At 35.1% G+C, this 19210-nt stretch overlaps 3 protein-coding genes across 4 annotated transcripts in view; 1 reads left to right on the top strand and 2 right to left on the bottom strand.

The window, feature by feature from the left end:
• The first annotated feature begins 2841 nt into the window (after positions 1-2841).
• Positions 2842-5040, top strand: LOC6047425 (tRNA-dihydrouridine(20a/20b) synthase [NAD(P)+]-like). 2 transcript variants are annotated; one of them, XM_038265489.1, is made up of 6 exons: positions 2842-2916; positions 2993-3087; positions 3145-3266; positions 3332-3407; positions 3464-3858; positions 4511-5040. In XM_038265489.1, exons 1-6 carry the CDS (start codon positions 2908-2910, stop codon positions 5014-5016), a joined length of 1203 nt encoding a protein of 400 aa, XP_038121417.1. In that variant the 5' UTR covers positions 2842-2907; the 3' UTR covers positions 5017-5040. The 2 variants fall into 2 exon arrangements, with proteins under 2 accessions (XP_038121417.1, XP_038121418.1); XM_038265490.1 differs by having other exon boundaries at positions 2865-2916; positions 2993-3073.
• Positions 3826-4448, bottom strand: LOC119770494. The gene has a single exon (XM_038265491.1). It carries the CDS (start codon positions 4353-4355, stop codon positions 3870-3872), a length of 486 nt encoding a protein of 161 aa, XP_038121419.1. The 5' UTR covers positions 4356-4448; the 3' UTR covers positions 3826-3869.
• Positions 5041-11277: 6237 nt separating the features above from the next.
• LOC6047426 (amyloid-beta-like protein) overlaps positions 11278-19210 on the bottom strand; it is a 182508-nt gene continuing 174575 nt past the window's right edge. Inside the window, 2 exon segments of the mRNA XM_038266253.1 lie at positions 11278-14924; positions 14995-15171. Coding sequence (XP_038122181.1) covers positions 14823-14924; positions 14995-15171 — 279 coding nt within the window. The 3' untranslated portion in view covers positions 11278-14822.

Below are 19210 nucleotides of genomic sequence, written 5' to 3'. Positions count from 1 at the left end.
GGAGGGGCGGTAAGACCCCTTCCATTTTTGAACATGTGAAAAAAGAGGTGTTTTTCAATAATTTGCAGCCTGAAACGGTGATGAGATAGAAATTTGGTGTCAAAGGGACTTTTGAATAAAATTATACGCCCGATTTGATGGCGTACTCAGAATTCCGAATAAACGTTTTTTTTCATCGAAAAAAACACTAAAAAAGTTTTAAAAATTCTCCCATTTTCCGTTACTCGACTGTAAAAAAATTTGGAACATGTCATTTTATGGGAAATTTAATGTACTTTTCGAATCTACATTGTTCCAGAAGGGTCATTTTTTCATTAAGAACAAAATTTTTCATTTTAAAATTTCGTGTTTTTTCTAACTTTGCAGGGTCATTTTTTAGAGTGTAACAATGTTCTACAAAGTTGGGACCATCCATAAACCACGTGGACACTTTTTCGGGAATCTGTTACCCCCTTCGTGGACAATTGTCCATACAAAAAAATATATTTTGTATGGATCGTGGACAATCGCCATACCCCCCCCCCCCTCTGAAGTGTCCACGTGGTTTATGGATGGTCCCGTTGTAGAGCAGACAATTACAAAAATTTTGATATATAGACATAAGGGGTTTGCTTATAAACATCACGAGTTATCGCGATTTTACGAAAAAAAGTTGGGAGGGATTGAAACCAAATCAAAATCTATCAAAAGTTATGGGCACTCAATTGTTCATTATACACTTTTTTGAAGCCGAATCTCAGATATTTTGACAAAAAAGATGTGTAATCAAAAGAATGCAATAGGATGAAAATCTGTCAACCTCATCAAGAGTATATTTATGTGAGGAATGCACCTACCACCTTAAGGTGGATTGAGCAAGATTTTACACATTATTTTTGATGAAATTACTCTAAAAGAGGTAATATTCTACCAATCAAACTTTTAGTCTTCCAAAATTCCAAAATTTTGCAGTTTTTAGGAGGAAGATCTTTCAATTGTTGTTACATTAATCAAAATCTGATTTTTATTTTATTTTTTAAATTGATTAAACGTTGTGCATCGATCTCTGCTGTTTAAATAAGCAATTTTGCATCATTAGTTTTTTTTCATAAAAATATCCGAACAAATTTGGTGGCTGATGTCTATAGAAAAATTCCATGAAAACATTCAAAAATCTGTACCTCGCGAAGAAATAAGATGTCTTCGGCAAAGTTGGAGGTAATAAAAGTACTATTAAAAAAATAGTTACAGTGTAAAACACATTAAACCCATTTTTCAATAACTTTTAACACAAAAACTCGATGTTGACAAAGCATACACCCTTTAATTTTTTTTCTGAAATATTTTGTTGACAAAAAGTACTAACTAACGGGTATTTTGGACGTTTAATATTTGGTTAAGTTACGTTCTTTTGCGGAATGTATCGAAAATGCACACACAAATAAAAACAAAAATATTAAGATTTGAAATTGAATACTCAATTGTTATTTTGAAAAAAATGTCCACGTGGTTTATGAATGGACTAATAATAAAACGTGCGTATTCATTAGATTGAAACCAGTTTTTTATTACTACTTTTGAAATGAATTCTATATTTCACGGAAACAAAACGCATACAAATTTACGTGACGACGTTTTCTTGTCGCACTTGCCATTTTGAAAGAAAAAAAAAATCCTTTTTAAAACCTAAATGTCATGCCTGCCGATTGTGACAAGATAGCACTTCCTTATGAAAAGTGTCAACATTTCTCTGGCTTTAACGGATTTTATTGAATATCTGAATTGTAATCGAAATTTGGGAATCTGTCATCTGGTCAAAAGTTGTGGCAAAATGGCGTCCAGAACTCAATCTAGCCAAAAATACACGTGCAAAAAGTTGGCACAATCACGAAAAAATTGGTAAATTCTACACGCGGGAATTGAAGAATTCGACGACATTTTTTCCGCTAGGTTCGCTGTTGTTCCAGCGGTGTTAGAAATGACAGCCCCCATACAGTTTGAGCAGTTTTTAGGGAAAAATCGCGTTTATAATGAAAAATCAAGCATTTTCAGAAAAGTGGGGTATTACAAAGTGTGGCAATTTCGCTAACGATCATAATGCGTGGAGATTTGTACTGATTAATTGTGACTGGTATTTTATTTAATCGATTTTTCTAAAAAGATGATCGATATTTTGGATAACTTGAGTTAAATGTTGCAAAAGTTAAAAGTAATGATAAAATATTATGTAAAAGTGTTTATACTTTACTTTTCTTCCCGTTTGACCAAAATATTGACATTCAAAATGCATTTTGGTGATTTTTTGGAAATTTTTAGAAAAATTCGAAAAACTGGCAATTTTTTGAGAAAATTATTGTAATTATGCTGTAATATGACTCTAATAGTTTGTTCTATCAATAATAAACACATAAGGAGCATTATCAATCAAATAAATCTTTTTTAAATCAATTTTTCAAAAGATCTTTTTGGTAAATTTGAGGAAAAAACCTGAAAAATTACTTCAGCCCCTATGATTTATACATCATTCGATTCGTTTATGCAATTGCCACACTTTACAATAACTTTCATCGACGTTAAAAAATATTTGAAGGAAATAAAAATCAAAAACTGCAAAAAAAAAAAAATATTTCCAAGCACGCTGTCATTCCGAACATCGTTGCGTAGTGCTTCTACTCGTCACCAGGATGCGTGCACGTTTCTGTCGAATCTCTCAATACTCGGGAAAATCTTCATGCTAAATTTTATTGTCGAGTGGTCGAGTGGTCTAAAGCACGTGCTAGTGGCGAATAGAGCAACCAGATACTCATTGCTGTTTCAGCTAGTCGACACCACACAAGATTGGCGCTCTAGTTTCAGTGACAACCGGGTTGTTTGTTTACAATCAATCTTAGCACGATTCAACGTGAAAACGTGTTTCACTTCGTGACGATGGCTGAGGTAAGTTAGAAACTTTTTAACGTAACTCAATAAGTGGATATTGAATCAAATGATAACTTTTTTTCTATTTTCCTAGCTTAAACCAAAAACCAGCATTGCTGGCCTCTTCGAAGACGCTAGGACGAAAAAAACCTACCTTAAGATATGCGCGCCAATGGTGAGATACAGCAAGTCTGTATTCGATTAGCTCAATATGTTTCAATTTAATAACATGGTTTTAAATTGCAGATTAGAATTCCGAAATCTGGTTCGTACCTTCGACACCGATCTCACCTTTAGCAGCATGATTATGGCCGATTCTTTCTGCCACAGTGAGAAGGCTCGACTAAACGAGTTTACCACTAATAAAGGTTGGTTTATTGAAGATTAAATGTAGTTAGTTGAATGTAATGGATACTTGTGTGGTGCATTTCAGACGACACTCCGATGATAGTGCAATTTGCCGCTAATAATACAATAGATTTCCTGTCCGCCGCCGAAATGGTCTATCCGTAAGAAGGTTTGAACTCTCGGTTGGTATAATTGATTAATTTAAGTTATCCTTCAGTTACTCCGACGGTGTGGACCTCAACTGCGGCTGCCCACAGCGTTGGGCAATGCAGGACGGATATGGCAGCGCACTGCTCAAGACTCCGGAGCTGATAGCGGACATGCTGGCGACGGTGCGGCGGAATCTGCCCTGCTCGTTCAGCGTTTCCGTGAAGGTGCGACTGCTGCAGAAGTCACTCGCTGCCACGGTGGACATGTGCCGCCAACTGGAGGCCTGTGGGATAACGTTCCTGACGGTGCACGGACGGACCGCGGCGGACAAGATAAACGTGCCGGTGAATAAGGATGCGCTGAAAGAGATTAAGGCCAGTTTGAGCATTCCGATGGTGGCGAATGGGGACATTTTTAGCTTACAGGATGCTGATGAGATGCACAGGATAACTGGATGTGACGGTGAGTTTGCTTTATTGATGCTCTTCTAGGGAGATTTTGGACAATTGTTCGTCGAGAGCCTGCTTGTTGGCACTTTCCATGTACTCGATGTCGGCGTTCAGCTCCGAAATCGATTCCTGGTGCATGTTGATCTTCTTTATGCCTTCCTTCAAGTCGGACATGACACGAAAGAATCGATTCAACTCGGGAATATCTTCATATTTTGCGTTTGGCTTCGTAGTAACCGTGCCCAACTTCTCCAACGACTTGACGATGTCAACTTTGCTGTTGGAATCTACGACCAGCACGTCTTCCGGTTCCGGCGAAGTCATCTCAGTCTCGTTCATCTTCTCGTTGAGATGTTCAAACGATATGCTCGACAACGCTTCTTTGGCACTCACAAATATGTTGTACGTATCGTCCAGCTGCTTCCGGATGTCCACGATCCGTTGCTGGATCATATCCTCCGGTGGATCCGACGAGTTGGACGATCCAGAATGTGCTCCCAACTGCTCCATTTCTTCGCCTGGACTGTTTTATTTAAAGCTTGTAAACAAACACGACCGTCACTTGGCAACATTCGCTGGCCCATTTAATTCAATCACTTTCTCGCTGGAATGCGACCCAAATAAGCCCGTAATTAGTTTCTAACCCACCCCACCCTCCCTTCCAGGTGTCATGTCCGCTCGCGGGATACTGTCCAATCCGGGCCTATACGCCGGCCACCGGCAAACCCCCCGTGAGTGCATCCAACGCTGGCTGGACATAACGGCCCAAGCGGACACGGACATTACATACCAGGCGATGCACCACCATCTGAGCTTTATGGCGGAATCGATGTTGAGCAAGACGCAACGGGTCACGTTCAACGGGCTGAGCAAGGACAAGCGGTTGGTGGTGGACTTTCTGAGGGAGCACTTTCAGCTGGAACCGCGCCCCTGTGATCATCCGCCGAAGTTGGCGTGTACGTTTGACGACACGGCGTTCCGGAAGCGGGCGCAGGCCGACGGAAGGAACACCGTTGGCGATGGGAAGGGTGAGAATGGGTACGTCAGCGAGAACACAGATGGCGCGTTCTTCAAGAGTATGGTGGATGACTTGGCTAAGGAGGATGGGGAGGATGGCGGTGTGGATGATGTTGGTGTAATGGGTGGGTTGTTTGGGGATGTGGAAATATAAATGAATGTTGGGAATGTGTTTGAATTTTCCATGACATAAATTAAGCACTTCGAAAACCGTTAAAGGACATTTCTGGTCTCTCAATTAGACACCGACCGAAGTCAGGTGATATGCCGAAGAAATTTACCTCCAATAAGGACGTCAATAATCAGGATACGTATAGAGGTGATGAAGCCGTCCGAAGCGAAATCAACATTTCTAGGAAATAAACCATGGCTGGTTTTTGGATATTGCATTTCTCGATTTCAATGAAAAGTTACCGCTTGAACTTCATTAAATTAACGAGACTCCCACGAGAAACCTATAATCCATAAGCACGATTTACTTAAATCTTGTGAGACGACGACTGCTAAATTTCGAATTTGATTTATTAATTATTGTGAATGAGACAACTCGCCTTTTTGTAATCACAGAAAATGCTTCCTGCTTAAACGCCCAACCAAATCACAATCATTCACTCAGTTTTTACAACAACTTGTTAGGTGACGACTAACAAGTTCAAAGATTCAAGCAGCTTAAAGAAACAGTTCCATGAATGCTAGTCGTTGAGCTGTGTGATAAAGTTAAAGCATGGAAAGACAACAATGCTTGTCAACGAGGATTTCGAACGTGAGAGCAGAACCTTCAATCCTGATCGGATTTGTCCAGAAAACGGGATTACAGGAATTATGCTACGGAAACTGCATATTTGAATGCAAAATAAAAGTGTATACTTATTTTAATGCTAGTATTAAAAGTGCCTAAAGCGTATTGATACGTAAATGCACACTGTAGTCTACCGTATTTCGTAGAAGTGCACGCGAGTTCTAGTGAAATTCAGCACTACGTTAAAAATGTTGGAAACGGGAATAGATGAATACTAACGATTGTCATGCATTATTAGTAACTATAAGTCACGTCGGTGTTTGGAAAGCGCATTTTCAACGTGGATGCAAAGTGCAATGTTCTTTAATTAAGTCATTTTTTTAAAATGATTTTACATTTATACACACGTTTTTTGAGTTATGACTTCAATTGAGAGTATTATTTTCCGAAGAATTTTCAAAATAATTGAAGTATTCTCGGGTTAGTTTTCAAAACGTCCTTAGAGCCAAATCCCTCAAGTGGAGGAAAACGATGAACAAGTTTTTGACCATTATTTTAATTCTTATTAATATGTAAACCCTCTTACATATTATCATTTTTAGTCAAAATGATTGCTTTGACTATAAGCTATGGTAGCCATATCAAGTGAATGAAAAAAATCTGCAATTTATGTGTGTTTTAGCCTTGTTTTATAACACCAGGTTGATTCGACCTTTTACATTATCAAATTGTTTCATACGTCCTTGTACTTGGGACTTTTTTTTAGTAAGAATGACAATACGACCATTGGCAAAATTTATTTGTTTTGTGATTAAAACACATTTAAATCAAACATTCTTATCAGTGTTGCAAAAGAGTGATAGAAAAGCTATCAATAGATTATCTCTGCACCAAAAATATCCGAGAGTATAGCGGCCGTCACTATAGCTTGTGAGATCTCTTCTTGTGTCTCGTGATTCCCAGCGATGCCATTCTCTCTTTATCACTCCTTCCCTTTTCCTCGACTATGCGCTCTCACCGCTGAGTCTCTCAATCTCTCCGAAAACTGCAATGAGAGAACGCGAGATGGCGATTAGGAGCCGACCACGCATGACGCCCCTTCAAACTTCGTTTGCAAAATTGGTTTTGTGGCGGCTTTTGTGGTTAAACGCTGTTGCGGTAGGATGTTCGTGGAAGCGAGAATGAGAGAGAAAAGGAAAATGTCAATCGCGAGTGGGTAAACACGAAAACGTGTTCGGCTATGTTCGGCGCTGAGAGTTTCAATGAAGAGAGAAGAGCAGTTGTATTTGAGGCATGAATATTCAGGCGAGATAATTGTAGTTGCTGAGAGCTGATAATTTGATATTTTAACAACCCTGATTCTTATTTTAAACATCGTTTCAACACCCCTTGCAAAAGAGCAGTCGATGTTTTGTGTTGATTGGGAGAAAACATCGCAGAGGAGAAAAGTCCAACTGACAGATTTTATTCTCTCTCTCTCGCGTTGGTTCATACGCCAGCTGAGAGCACGAACAAAACGACGAATTACCACTGATTTGTTTATCTTTTCTTCAGTGGTCCTTGGGACCTTGGAGAACTCGGGTTCCTGGAGTTTTCAGAGGGCGTTTATGCCTGATAAGATGGATGCGGTCATTATCGCTCGTTCCTGCACAGATTCTGCCTCTTGATTTTGTGTTGATTCAGACTGCCACACAAAATGATGATTGTGGGGGAAGCTAGCCGCCTCTGCCGGAATAAACGACTGAAACTTCTTTTTGTTGGCTGGCAATTTGGAAAATATTCTTCGCGCATCATTTAGGTCATATAATCAGCGCAATGTATTAAACGGGATAACAAATATTCATCTTTTTTCGTAAAACTCATGTACCCATAATAATTAAGCAATTATTATGGAACTTACGTCCTTTTCCTTTGAGCGTAAGTACATTTTTGAAATTACCAGTACTTACGACCTTGCACACTACGAAAAAAAAAAACGTGTAATTTTCGGTCAAATTAGATGCACATAACTGGAGCATCAAATTAGACGCAAAGCTGGGTCATATTAAACGTAATGTTACACGACTCAATAAATGTCGATAGTAGTGTAATATTACATTAATCGTAATTTTGGGTAGAAATTTTCCTATTGGAATTATGCCATTCTTATTGGACAACATAAAACGTGTTTATATATTATTAAATCTATACGTTTTTATTGCATCACATCATAATTTATCACATAATATTCCAAACTTGTCTTCTTTGTAACTTTTCTACGTTTTTCACCGAAACCGCTCCAGTACCCGCACAGCCTTTGTTATTCCACTACCAATTTTCCGGCACGCCATTTGCACCATGTTTGCCATCCCGCTGAAAATTGCCGTTTCGGTTCACTCCGGGAACATCTCTTCTCAAACTTTTTCAGAAAGAAGAAGCCAGAACCGTATTTTGCCTCACGTTCAAAGATGTCCGCTACCTAAACAAAAACGAAACGGAAAATGACAAAAAAAAATATGAGTGATCTGTTTCATATCGCTTCAAGAAGATTAAACTCACCTCTTACAAATATTTTTGATTCCTTTTTATAGAAAATTGTAGCAGGTTACGATCAGTAAGATGAAAAAATTAAGAGAACCTGGACAAAAATTATTTTCTCAGCGACGTAAAACGTGGTTGACGTTTTGACGTTTCTTTATTCTGACAGACGTGCAGCGACAAAGGTGCGTGATATCGGGTTTTATTTGATGTAACATTACATCAAATTTAACGCTCCAGTTATGTGCATCAGATAAGGCGTAAAATTAGATTACATTTGATGTAATTTTAGGTTTTGGGCGATACAATAAAATACCAATGGGAATTTCATCGATTTACGTCAAAATAAACCCAATTATACATCGAAAATACGTTTACATGATTAATTAATAGGTTTTATCAAAGATTACGTCGAATGTAATATCCCAATTTTTTTAGTGTGATGCATCACCAAGGACGTATGTGACTTCTCCCTATGAAAAGCACATTCGACCTTTTATATGCGGGCGATATTTTTGTTCAAATTATTTTTTTTTTGAAATTCTGCTCGAGTAGATCGTTAGTAGTGTGTTAGAAGAGTGCAACCGTGCCAAAAACTAAATTTTGAACAACTGGCGCTTACGACCTTTTGAAAACTAACCCGAGTATTGAACTATTAAAACGTGTAAGCGTTGTTTTGGAATAACTGAGATGTTCTAGGTTATCCGAAGCTTCCGGCAAGGTTTTGTGCAAGATGCCAAAACTTAATGATTTTGACAACTCCGACTGCTTTAGTGTATCGATGCCTAATGTGCTCTCTTGTACTAAGCTAGCTGGTTTTCCTATCTAGTTAGCTTAAGAGAGCTCAGAGGCATCGGTATGTGGAAGGCTACAGTCATCAACTGCCGCTCTAATCTAGTCCGTCCCATATGTTAAAAGTGGGTGCTGAAATAATGCCGTGCGAAGCCCAAAAAATGTTTCACCATTTATCACAATTCTAATCAACAATTGTTTGATAAATTTTTTACAATTATTTCAATATCAGTTCAACAAATATCCGTAACAAAAAATTGTTTCTGAAAACTTATAATTTGGAGGTAAATTTGTGTTATTTTCATAATGGAACTGACTTGCCTTTATTAGTCGATAAATAAAGGCAAGTCAGTCGAGGTATCAAGGTAGGCTTCAACATATACGCCAAAAGTTAAACTGTCATTTCAAGGTTTGTTTCCAAGTAAATTTAATAAAATTAAATAAAATGTATGTTTATTTTATGTTTATTTCAGATGTAGTTAATTTATAGAAGATTTCACAGCTGTACAATTGTAACTATAAACGAGACTAAATTACTAGAGAGGCAAATTATATAAGAACTATGTCTCAACATATGGACCGTTGAAGTTGAGTGATCCACAAAACCGGAATATGAACCTTTTCCAGAACCAGGACTATGAAAATGCATTCAAGCTGGAATAGAATTTTACGGAACACTACCCATAATGGTGTGTAGTATCTTTTGTATTCGTGATTGTCAATTGTTTAAAAACAGCATGGTTTAAAACATTACGTTTAATAATTTATAAATACTCCTACAAATATGAACAAGTTTTGATGTTTTTATGTTCTAATGGTTCTTAAAAACATAGTCCATGATATTTAAATAATTTCATTGACCATTAAATCGATTTATGAGACATTTTTTTAGAAGGAACTAGCTTGCCTTTATTTTGCATATGGGACAGCACGAAAGTGATTTTTGTTTTGGAATTTCAAGAACAAACATAACATTTTTATTAAATAGGCTCAAAGTACATGTAAAACAACACGGAAAGGGGATCCATTGCCAAATCGCGATAAAGTTCGCTAAAACTAGCGAAAAATGTCGCTAATTTCTCAGCCTGCACAAAAATTACCTAGAATCGCTAATTTTTTTCGCTGGTTTGGAAACCGATGAAATTCTACCAAACCAGTGAAAAAAAACACTGGTTTGGTGAAAAATGTCGCTGTTTGGGGGATCAGTTTTGCTAGAATCAGAAAATTTTCTCGCTGGTTTGGAAAGAGCGGCAGGGCATCAAAATCAACCAGGAGATTATTGTACTGGTTTTGGGACAATTCGCTGGTCCAGCGGATTTCTTCACTGGACCAGTGTTCTTTTACGCTGGATCAGCGTTTTCTATCGCTGACGTCCGGGTTTTTTTCCGGCGGCAGCAGCTCGTACCAAAATCAACCAGTAGATTATTGTGCTGGTTTTGGGAAACAATTCGCTGGTCCAGCGAATTTTTTCACTGAACTGGTGTTCCTTCACGCTGGATCAGCGTTTTCTATCGCTGACGTCCGGGTTTTTTTTTTTCGCGGCAGCAGCTCGTACCAAAATCAACCAGGAGATTATTCTACTGGTTCCGGCAAAAAATCCGCTGGTTCAGCGAATGTTTCCACTGGACCAGTGTTTTTTTGCACTGGATCAGCGTTTTTTATCACCGACGTTTGTTTTTTTGTTTTGGCGGCAGAAGCCTATGCCAAAATAAACCAGGTTGTACTTACTTGCCACAGCACAAACTGTTCCGCGGCCATGGTCAAGTTCCTCGCCTACGATTCTTGCTGCCACCTGCGACAATTTGTGCACTCATCTATGCAGCAGTACAAATACATCTCCAGCTTCACTGCACCGTATTTTTCTGCTGCGAGAACTTTATGGAAACGTGCTTCTTTTCATTGAAAAGAACCCTCACCTGTTGAGTATGTATTTTAATGCTGAACACTTGATGCAGAACTTTTTCATGCTTTTTTGTTTTGAAAAAACCCCTAAAGCAATTCGATTGCCACAAATCGCTTCCGAACGTGAACAATAACAAACATTTATGACGGCTGTCGGAAGGATGTGTATCAAACCAGCGAAAACTTTCGCTGGAAAAGAAACCGTTTCGGAAATAACAAACCAGCGAAACCAAGTTGCTGGATTTGATTTCGCGCAGCCACCTTTTTCAGCGAAAAATTTCGCTGGTTTAGAGAAAAATTTCGCTGATATCAGCAAAACCAACCCAGCAAAATTCGGTCGCTGGCTTGGCGATCGATCCCCTTTCCGTGAAGACTTTTGTTATGTTTATCTCAAAAATGATAAAAATACATATGGGACGGACTAGATTAGAGCGGCAGTCAACTGAAATAAAAAAACGCAACAGCTATTGTTATTTCATACTTTATTATCCTCCTTCAAATTAGGTATTAGTTTTGCTTGTTTACAGAGCTTTTCGACTCATCCAATTTGCTTCTTGTTCATCTTCTTCTTTCTTCTTCCCAGCGCTATTTTTCATTCTACAAACAGATATCTTTTTTTTTTTGTTGTGGGGACGATGTTATTTTTTCTTTTATTTTTGTCTCTTTTTCAAGGGGAGCTTTTAGAAAGAAGTGTTTCATTTTTTTGTATGTGTGTGTTCTGTTGTTGATTTTGATTCGGTTAATTCTCGCTTCTACTGGTTTCAGATTTGCCTAGTATTTGCTTTCAGTTTATTGTTAGGAAAAGTGACTGCCACCCCCAAACAGGGGTGCAGCGCAGTATTTAAACAGTTTGCGATTTTCATTCAACGAAGCGACTTTTTTTTATTCTTGAAGCGATCATTTCTCGGAACATTCCAATCAATCTTTAAAACGTTTGCTGTTGGTAGCTCGTAAAACAAAGGGGGTTTGTAAATTATTGTGCTGTTTTAGACGAGTTCACTTTTTCTTTACTTTCAAACTGGTTGATTAAAGTGAAAAACAAATTTCTAACCGTTAGCTTCAACTGTGTCGTCGTGTCCTGATTTCCTGATTTAACAGTGAGTGTTTTCTCTTTTTCTTCTTTTTCTTTTTGGTTGAATATGTATGACACGTTCTATTCTACTGTTTTTTTTGTTGTTCTCTTCAATGAAAAGGGACGTATTCATCTACTAATCAATCATTACACATACGAGTAACAATTAATTGTGTCTTTTTGTTTGCTGCTGCTTTTCTCATTGATAATACAAATTGTTTAAATTTCCTTTCCTTTTTGTTTTCTAAATGCCGCACACAAAAGTTAGTTTTCCTTATTCATGTTTCCCAATGTGTGTTGGTTTATGATTTTCATTTTTGTTCTTGACAGCTAAGTAGTTGTTGTTTTGTTATCTTTCGAATTTGTTCGCCTTGCCTTTTGCACCGCTCTGCTTCTTGTTCTTGGTTTGCTTATTTTGTTTTTGCTGTATCTTAAAAAAGTTTGTTCATATATAATAGTTTGAGTAATATTTGTCTTGAAAAAACGAACTGATGAATAAACGAGCGGTTACATTTTGATTTAGCGTGTACTTTGCTGATATAATTGTTGCTTTTTTTGTTTTGTTTACTTGAGTAGTAGTGGATAGCAATCGTGTCAAACTAAGCGGTTTTCGTGATAAACTTGATTTAATTTTTGTTAGTTCGGCGTAACTTTGTTTTTGCTCAAGAGAGTTTAGCATAATCGTCCTGCCTGCCTGCCTGCATGCATGCTTTTTTATGTATTTTGTTTTCCTTTAATAAATGTGTGTGTGTAGTTTCGCATTTCAACGTTATAGTTGAGAGACTAGAGTGTATCATGCTTTTGTTTAAACTTCAAGTAGAGTATTTATTGAACTTATAGCCGAAAACATAAACGTCAGAGAAAAGAACAGTGTTGACTGATTTGGTTTGGATCAAATCAAGTGTTGTTACATTGTTGCTTTGTTGTAGTCTCCTAATAAAACTATTCTGTAAATGTTTACATCATTACATTTATACGTGTTTGTATAAATATTCTCGTTACATACTTTTACATGATATATAATCTATTTTATTCTGCTTTTTTTTGTTTCTTTAAATACTTTTAGTCATTATTGTTAATTTTAGTGTTCTAGCAATATCAAATTCATTTTTTTACATAGATTATATGTCTTTCCCAATCAGCAAGTAAAGTGAATAATAGTGAGTAGTGACTGTTTCGGACTTATTGAAGTTGAGTGTTTACTTGTTTTCCCATTAAAGTTTTTTTCTGTTGAATATTTGCGAAACACAAAACCAAAATCAACATCGGCCCGTGTCTCTTCAGGCTGAGGGTTTACCGTTTTCTCAGGGGGGGTTCTTTTTGTATCTTTTTGGTAAAGTGCAATCAAATCGTAACTATGAGCGCCAAGCGGGTTTCTTTTACTTTTTTTCAATAATTCATCACAAGCATTTCTGGCAACACTGACTGACGTGTGAGATTTTTTATTTTATTTCATGAAATTTGGGACATATCTCGCGGGGAACAGCACGACCCTTTGTTAGGTTTGTTTTTGTCTCGATGGTTTTCTCCTTACATTTAATTACGCGCTCGCAAAAGTCTACAAAAATGGACGAATTTGAATTATCAGGATGCACAAAATTGCGATATTTGCATGATTGATGTTGTCTTGCTTTGTTTTCGTGTTTTTGTTTTGTTTATACTTGGTTTTGTATTTTTAATCCTTTAGTTTGTTCTTTGCTTTTGTAACTTTTGCTTGTTTACATGTTTTTTGTTGTCTCTAATGCTCGCTACGTGTTTTTTTTCGGAAGAAGCTCTTTAATTGGTACACACACACCTCATGGGCTACGATGCTTGAATTTTTTTGCACAGCTTTGTGTCTACACAACGAGGACGACATCTATAGTGTGAATGAGTGTGGTTTTTTGTTTGTTTACTTATGTTGGTTGCTGCTGCTGTTGCATGTGAGTTTTGTCAACTGTCGAGGGGGAAAAACCTAAAACCGAAAAGGGCCTATAGAATGACTGTTTTGTTTTCCGTTGAAGCATGTGATAGTGAGTGTCTTATTGTTGTTGTAAATATATAGTTTACCTTTTATTATTGTTAAGATTATATAAATATGAAATTTCAAAGCGTATAGCAGGCTTGTTACAAAAAATATATATTTTTGATAGTTTTTTTCTATTATCATTTTCCGGTTTTTACTGATCAAAAAAGCTATTATACTTACAATTATTGTTTTTTGTTTTATTTTTTTCTTGTTTTGTCATGTTTCTTTATAATAATAACTAATTAGCTACTTAGCTATCTAACTATGAGTTAGGGATGAAGAGGGACCTCTGCGGTGCGTATTATTTTCGCAGATTCAGTTGCCCCCTTAGACTCTAAACCCTCATGTTTTTTACTGCTGCTGCTGCGCTATATGAAGTATGTGGATGGGGGGAAAATGTGCCTGAACAAAAAACAAAAACGGTAGCCTGGCATCACTGCTGAGTGAGTTTGGTTTGTTATTGTTGAAGAGATTCCCCAAACAGTTGGTGACTTCCTGGTAACGGCGGCATTCTCTGACGAATATACTTTGCTCTGATTTGCTCAACTTCTCACCTAGCATGTTTCCTTAAAAATACTTTAAATTAATATCTTGCGGGCAAATTTACAATTACAATCACACTATTTAACGGTAGTTTTGCTCTTGACTTCTAAAAAGATCAAATCGCCGAACTTAAAAATACTGTTCTTAATTTATCCTTACTTGCTTCTTTTGTTTCGCTTCACATCGTCATTTCCAAAACAAACATTAGATTACTTCCTTCTTCCAACGTAGCCATTCTTCCTCCGATAGAGTGCTCAAACAGAATAACATAATTTTCACTTTGTTCTTCAAAACAGACACTAGATGCAAATGTTATAGTTTTGCAATTTACTCTACAAGTGTTGTATCCTCCTCTCTTGCACCGCTCACGGCAATGTAATGCTTCACTTATTCCTTCACCTCAAAGTACTTGTAGGTCGGGTTCTCGTACCCGTTGATCTGCATGTTGGCCACGTGCCGCTCCTCCGGTGTGATGGGCTGTCCGACGGCCTGCCGAGCAAAGTTATTCAATCATCAATATCTCGAATAGCAAAAGGTCTAAAAAATCTCCCCAAATTACCTGATCGACCTCGACAAATCCTTGAGCATGGGGCGACCGGGAGGCCTTCCACTTGGCGACGGCGACGCCGACAAACACCGCGGCCATCAGGGCGATGCCAGCGAAGGCCAGCGTAAAGTACACGTTCTTGCCCTCGTGGCCGCTCGAGCCGTAGATCTCCCGCCGGACCGAGTAGCTCTGCGGAAGGAGAAGAAGGGAAAATGTGGTGTTTGGTTGAAAAACAGTGGAAAAATTGTCTCGAAATTTGATTTTGGAGGTTCTTAAAAAAAAAACATCATGACATAGAGATTTTTCGAATAATTTTCAACCCCAAAACTGATGAAATGATTAGGCAATTGGGTCCTAAAATGAAGCTTGGATTGCTGATATTATTGTTTACAGCGATAAAGCTTATTTTTATGAGTACAATGACCCTTTTTACGATCACAAAGTGTTTAAAATGGATTTTTAAATCAATTTGGAAAAATTAGCCTAGCGGTCCTTCTTGACAGAAAAGTTCCTACTTGACAGCTCGTTCCAAGAGGACCATAGTTGATCCATAGTAAAAATGTTGTCTTGTCAATATTTTTTTGCATTAAAATGTAAAAAAGTGATCAGAAATGGTTTTTAATCGTGTTTTTTACCGTTGTACAAACAAATTGACATAGGGCTTTAGTACCCAATTACCAAATTTTTATCTGGAACCGGTATCGAGTTTGATGTTTTGAAAAGTTTGAATTTTGTCAGGATTTGTTTTATAGGAAGCTTGTTTTTTTTAATATTTTATTATTGTAGTATTTTAGTATTTTAGTATTTTAGTATTTGAGTATTTTAGTATTTTAGTATTTTAGTATTTTAGTATTTTAGTATTTTAGTATTTTAGTATTTTAGTATTTTAGTATTTTAGTATTTTAGTATTTTAGTATTTTAGTATTTTAGTATTTTAGTATTTTAGTATTTTAGTATTTTAGTATTTTAGTATTTTAGTATTTTAGTATTTAAGTATTTTAGTATTTTAGTATTTTAGTATTTTAGTATTTTAGTATTTTAGTATTTTAGTATTTTAGTATATTAGTATTTTAGTTTTTTAGTATTTTAGTATTTTAGTATTTTAGTATTTTAGTATTTTAGTATTTTAGTATTTTAGTATTTTAGTATTTTAGTATTTTAGTATTTTAGTATTTTAGTATTTTAGTATTTTAGTATTTTAGTATTTTAGTATTTTAGTATTTTAGTATTTTAGTATTTTAGTATTTTAGTATTTCAGTATTTTAGTATTTTAGTATTTTAGTATTTTAGTATTTTAGTATTTTAGTATTTAAGTATTTAAGTATTTTAGTATTTTAGTATTTTAGTATATGAGTATTTGAGTATTTTAGTATTTTAGTATTTTAGTATTTTAGTATTTTAGTATTTTAGTATTTAAGTATTTTAGTATTTTAGTATTTTAGTATTTTAGTATTTTAGTATTTTAGTATTTTAGTATTTTTAGTATTTTAGTATTTTAGTATTTTAGTGTTTTAGTATTTTAGTATTTTAGTATTTTAATATTTTAGTATTTTAGTATTTTAGTATTTTAGTATTTTAGTATTTTAGTATTTTAGTATTTTAGTATTTTAGTATTTTAGTATTTTAGTATTTTAGTATTTTAGTATTTTAGTATTTTAGTATTTTAGTATTTTAGTATTTTAGTATTTTAGTATTTTAGTATTTTAGTATTTTAGTATTTTAGTATTTTAGTATTTTAGTATTTTAGTATTCTAGTATTTTAGTATTTTAGTATTTTAGTATTTTAGTATTTTAGTATTTTAGTATTTTATTATTTTAGTATTTTAGTATTTTAGTATTTTAGTATTTTAGTATTTTAGTATTTTAGTATTTTAGTATTTTAGTATTTTAGTATTTTAGTATTTTAGTATTTTAGTATTTTAGTATTTTAGTATTTAAGTATTTTAGTATTTTAGTATTTTAGTATTTTAGTATTTTAGTATTTTAGTATTTTAGTATTTTAGTATTTTAGTATTTTAGTATTTTAGTATTTTAGTATTTTAGTGTTTTAGTATTTTAGTATTTTAGTATTTTAGTATTTTAGTATTTTAGTATTTTAGTATTTTAGTATTTTAGTATTTTAGTATTTTAGTATTTTAGTATTTTAGTATTTTAGTATTTTAGTATTTTAGTATTTTAGTATTTTAGTATTTTAGTATTTTAGTATTTTAGTATTTTAGTATTTTAGTATTTTAGTATTTTAGTATTTTAGTATTTTAGTATTTTAGTATTTTAGTATTTTAGTATTTTAGTATTTTAATATTTTAGTTTTTTAATATTTTGGTATTTTTTTATGAATGTTTTTTTTAATGTTCAATTTTGATTGAAATTCTACCAGGAAACCATCAATTTCCGATAGTACAACGAACGAAATCAACAATAACATGGAGCTAATTGTAACTGTGTGCCCTTATCTTTGGTGAATAAAGACACATGAATTCTTTCACGAATTTTGATTTAGTCACATTTTTTTACGAGTGTGAACATGTTTTTGTTTTTGGTAAGAATAGACAGATAACCTCAAAAAAAGTAGATTACACAGCGTAACAAAATATTTTTTTTATTTTTTGGCAGCACGAAAAAAAATGCTCCTCTAGGGTTCGGCTTCCCGAACAAAATGCAACCTGGCGCATATTTTTATTGTTATCCTAACTCGAGATATTCAATGCAGAAGTTTTGCATATGAATCACCCCCGTCGGAAAATATTTTTTATTTTGTTTTCTCTGTAACTTCTGATCAATTAGGTCTTTTTGGACGCTTCCGGTGTCATTCGACGGTAAATTGTTAGAAAAACTCAAGATTTGGTCCCATTGGCCGGTTCCCGTAACCGGTTCCGGAGGAAATCCGGAATATTGGCCAAAACTGTGCAAAAACTTCAAAATTTTGAAGTTTTTTGCTCTTAATGCGAAGTGAACGCACTATAGCATAAAACAATCTATACAAACTAAAAAAATGTTGGTCCCAGCATGTTTGAAGGTGTTTAATTGAAAAGGTGGCCATTGAGAACCGGTTCCGGTCAATCCGGATCCGGAAACTCCGGAAAAAAATAAGCAATATTTTCACAATTCCAATGTGTCAGACAGATATAAATAAAAGTGTTGTTGAAGCATTCTTTGCTACTTCATATTCATATGACCACAAAAACATGGCCAAGTGGCCAACGGGAACCTGCTCTGAATGTTCCGGATCAGGGAACCTGTGGAAATTATATTTTTTCATTAATTTTATGAAGCAGTTTTTATTAAGACATTTTCAATGTATCTGGAAAAATCTGAATTGATTCAAAATCAAAATCAGAAATGTGGCCAAGTGGCCAACGGTAACCCGTTCTGAATGTTCCGGATCATGGAACCAGTGGACACTTGACTTTTTTAAATTTTAAAGGCAGTTTTTATTAAGAAATTTTCAAGGTTTCTGGAAAAATATGAATTAATCCGAAATCAGAATCAGAAATGTGGCCAAGTGGCCAACGGGAACCCGTTCTGAATATTCCGGATCGGGGAACCAGTGGTCACTTGAAATGTGCATTAATTTAAAATAGCGTCTAGTTTTCTAGAAAAATCAGAATTAATTAAAATCAGAATCATAAATACGGCCAGGTAACCAACAGGAACCCGTTTTATATGTTCTGGATTAGGGAACCAGTGAACATTTGAAGTTTTTATCAAGTTTTCAAAAAACATATTTAGATTAATGAAATTTAAAAATTCCTGTAAAAATTAAGAACATATTCGATATCAGAATTAGAAATATTGCCAAGTGGCCTACGGGAACTCGTTCTGAATGTTTCGGATCATGTTACCAGAGAAAACTTGAATTTTTAATTAATTTTAAAAATGCATATTTTAATTAATGAAATTTTTAAATCCCTGGAAAAATCTGAATGTATTTAAAATAAGAAAAAATGTTGCCAAGTGGCCGACTGTTCCGGATCAGGAGCCAGTGGTCACTTGGCATATTTTAATAAGGAAATTTTCTAGATTTCTAGAAAAATCTGAATTTATTTGAAATCAGAATTCAAAATGTTGTCAAGTGGCCAACGAGAACCTGTTCTGACTTTTTTATTTTTTTTTATTATTTAAAAAAATATATTTATCTTACTGATTTTTTTTTAATTTTTTTGAAAAAATCACAATTTATTTGAAAACAGCATTAGAAATGTTTCCAAGTGGCCAATGGAAACCCATT

Source organism: Culex quinquefasciatus, chromosome 3 (genome assembly GCF_015732765.1).
Source record: "Culex quinquefasciatus strain JHB chromosome 3, VPISU_Cqui_1.0_pri_paternal, whole genome shotgun sequence".
Taxonomy (NCBI): domain Eukaryota; kingdom Metazoa; phylum Arthropoda; class Insecta; order Diptera; family Culicidae; genus Culex; species Culex quinquefasciatus.
Note: the sequence above shows the minus strand (reverse complement) of the source record. Positions and strands in the feature narration are given on the sequence as shown.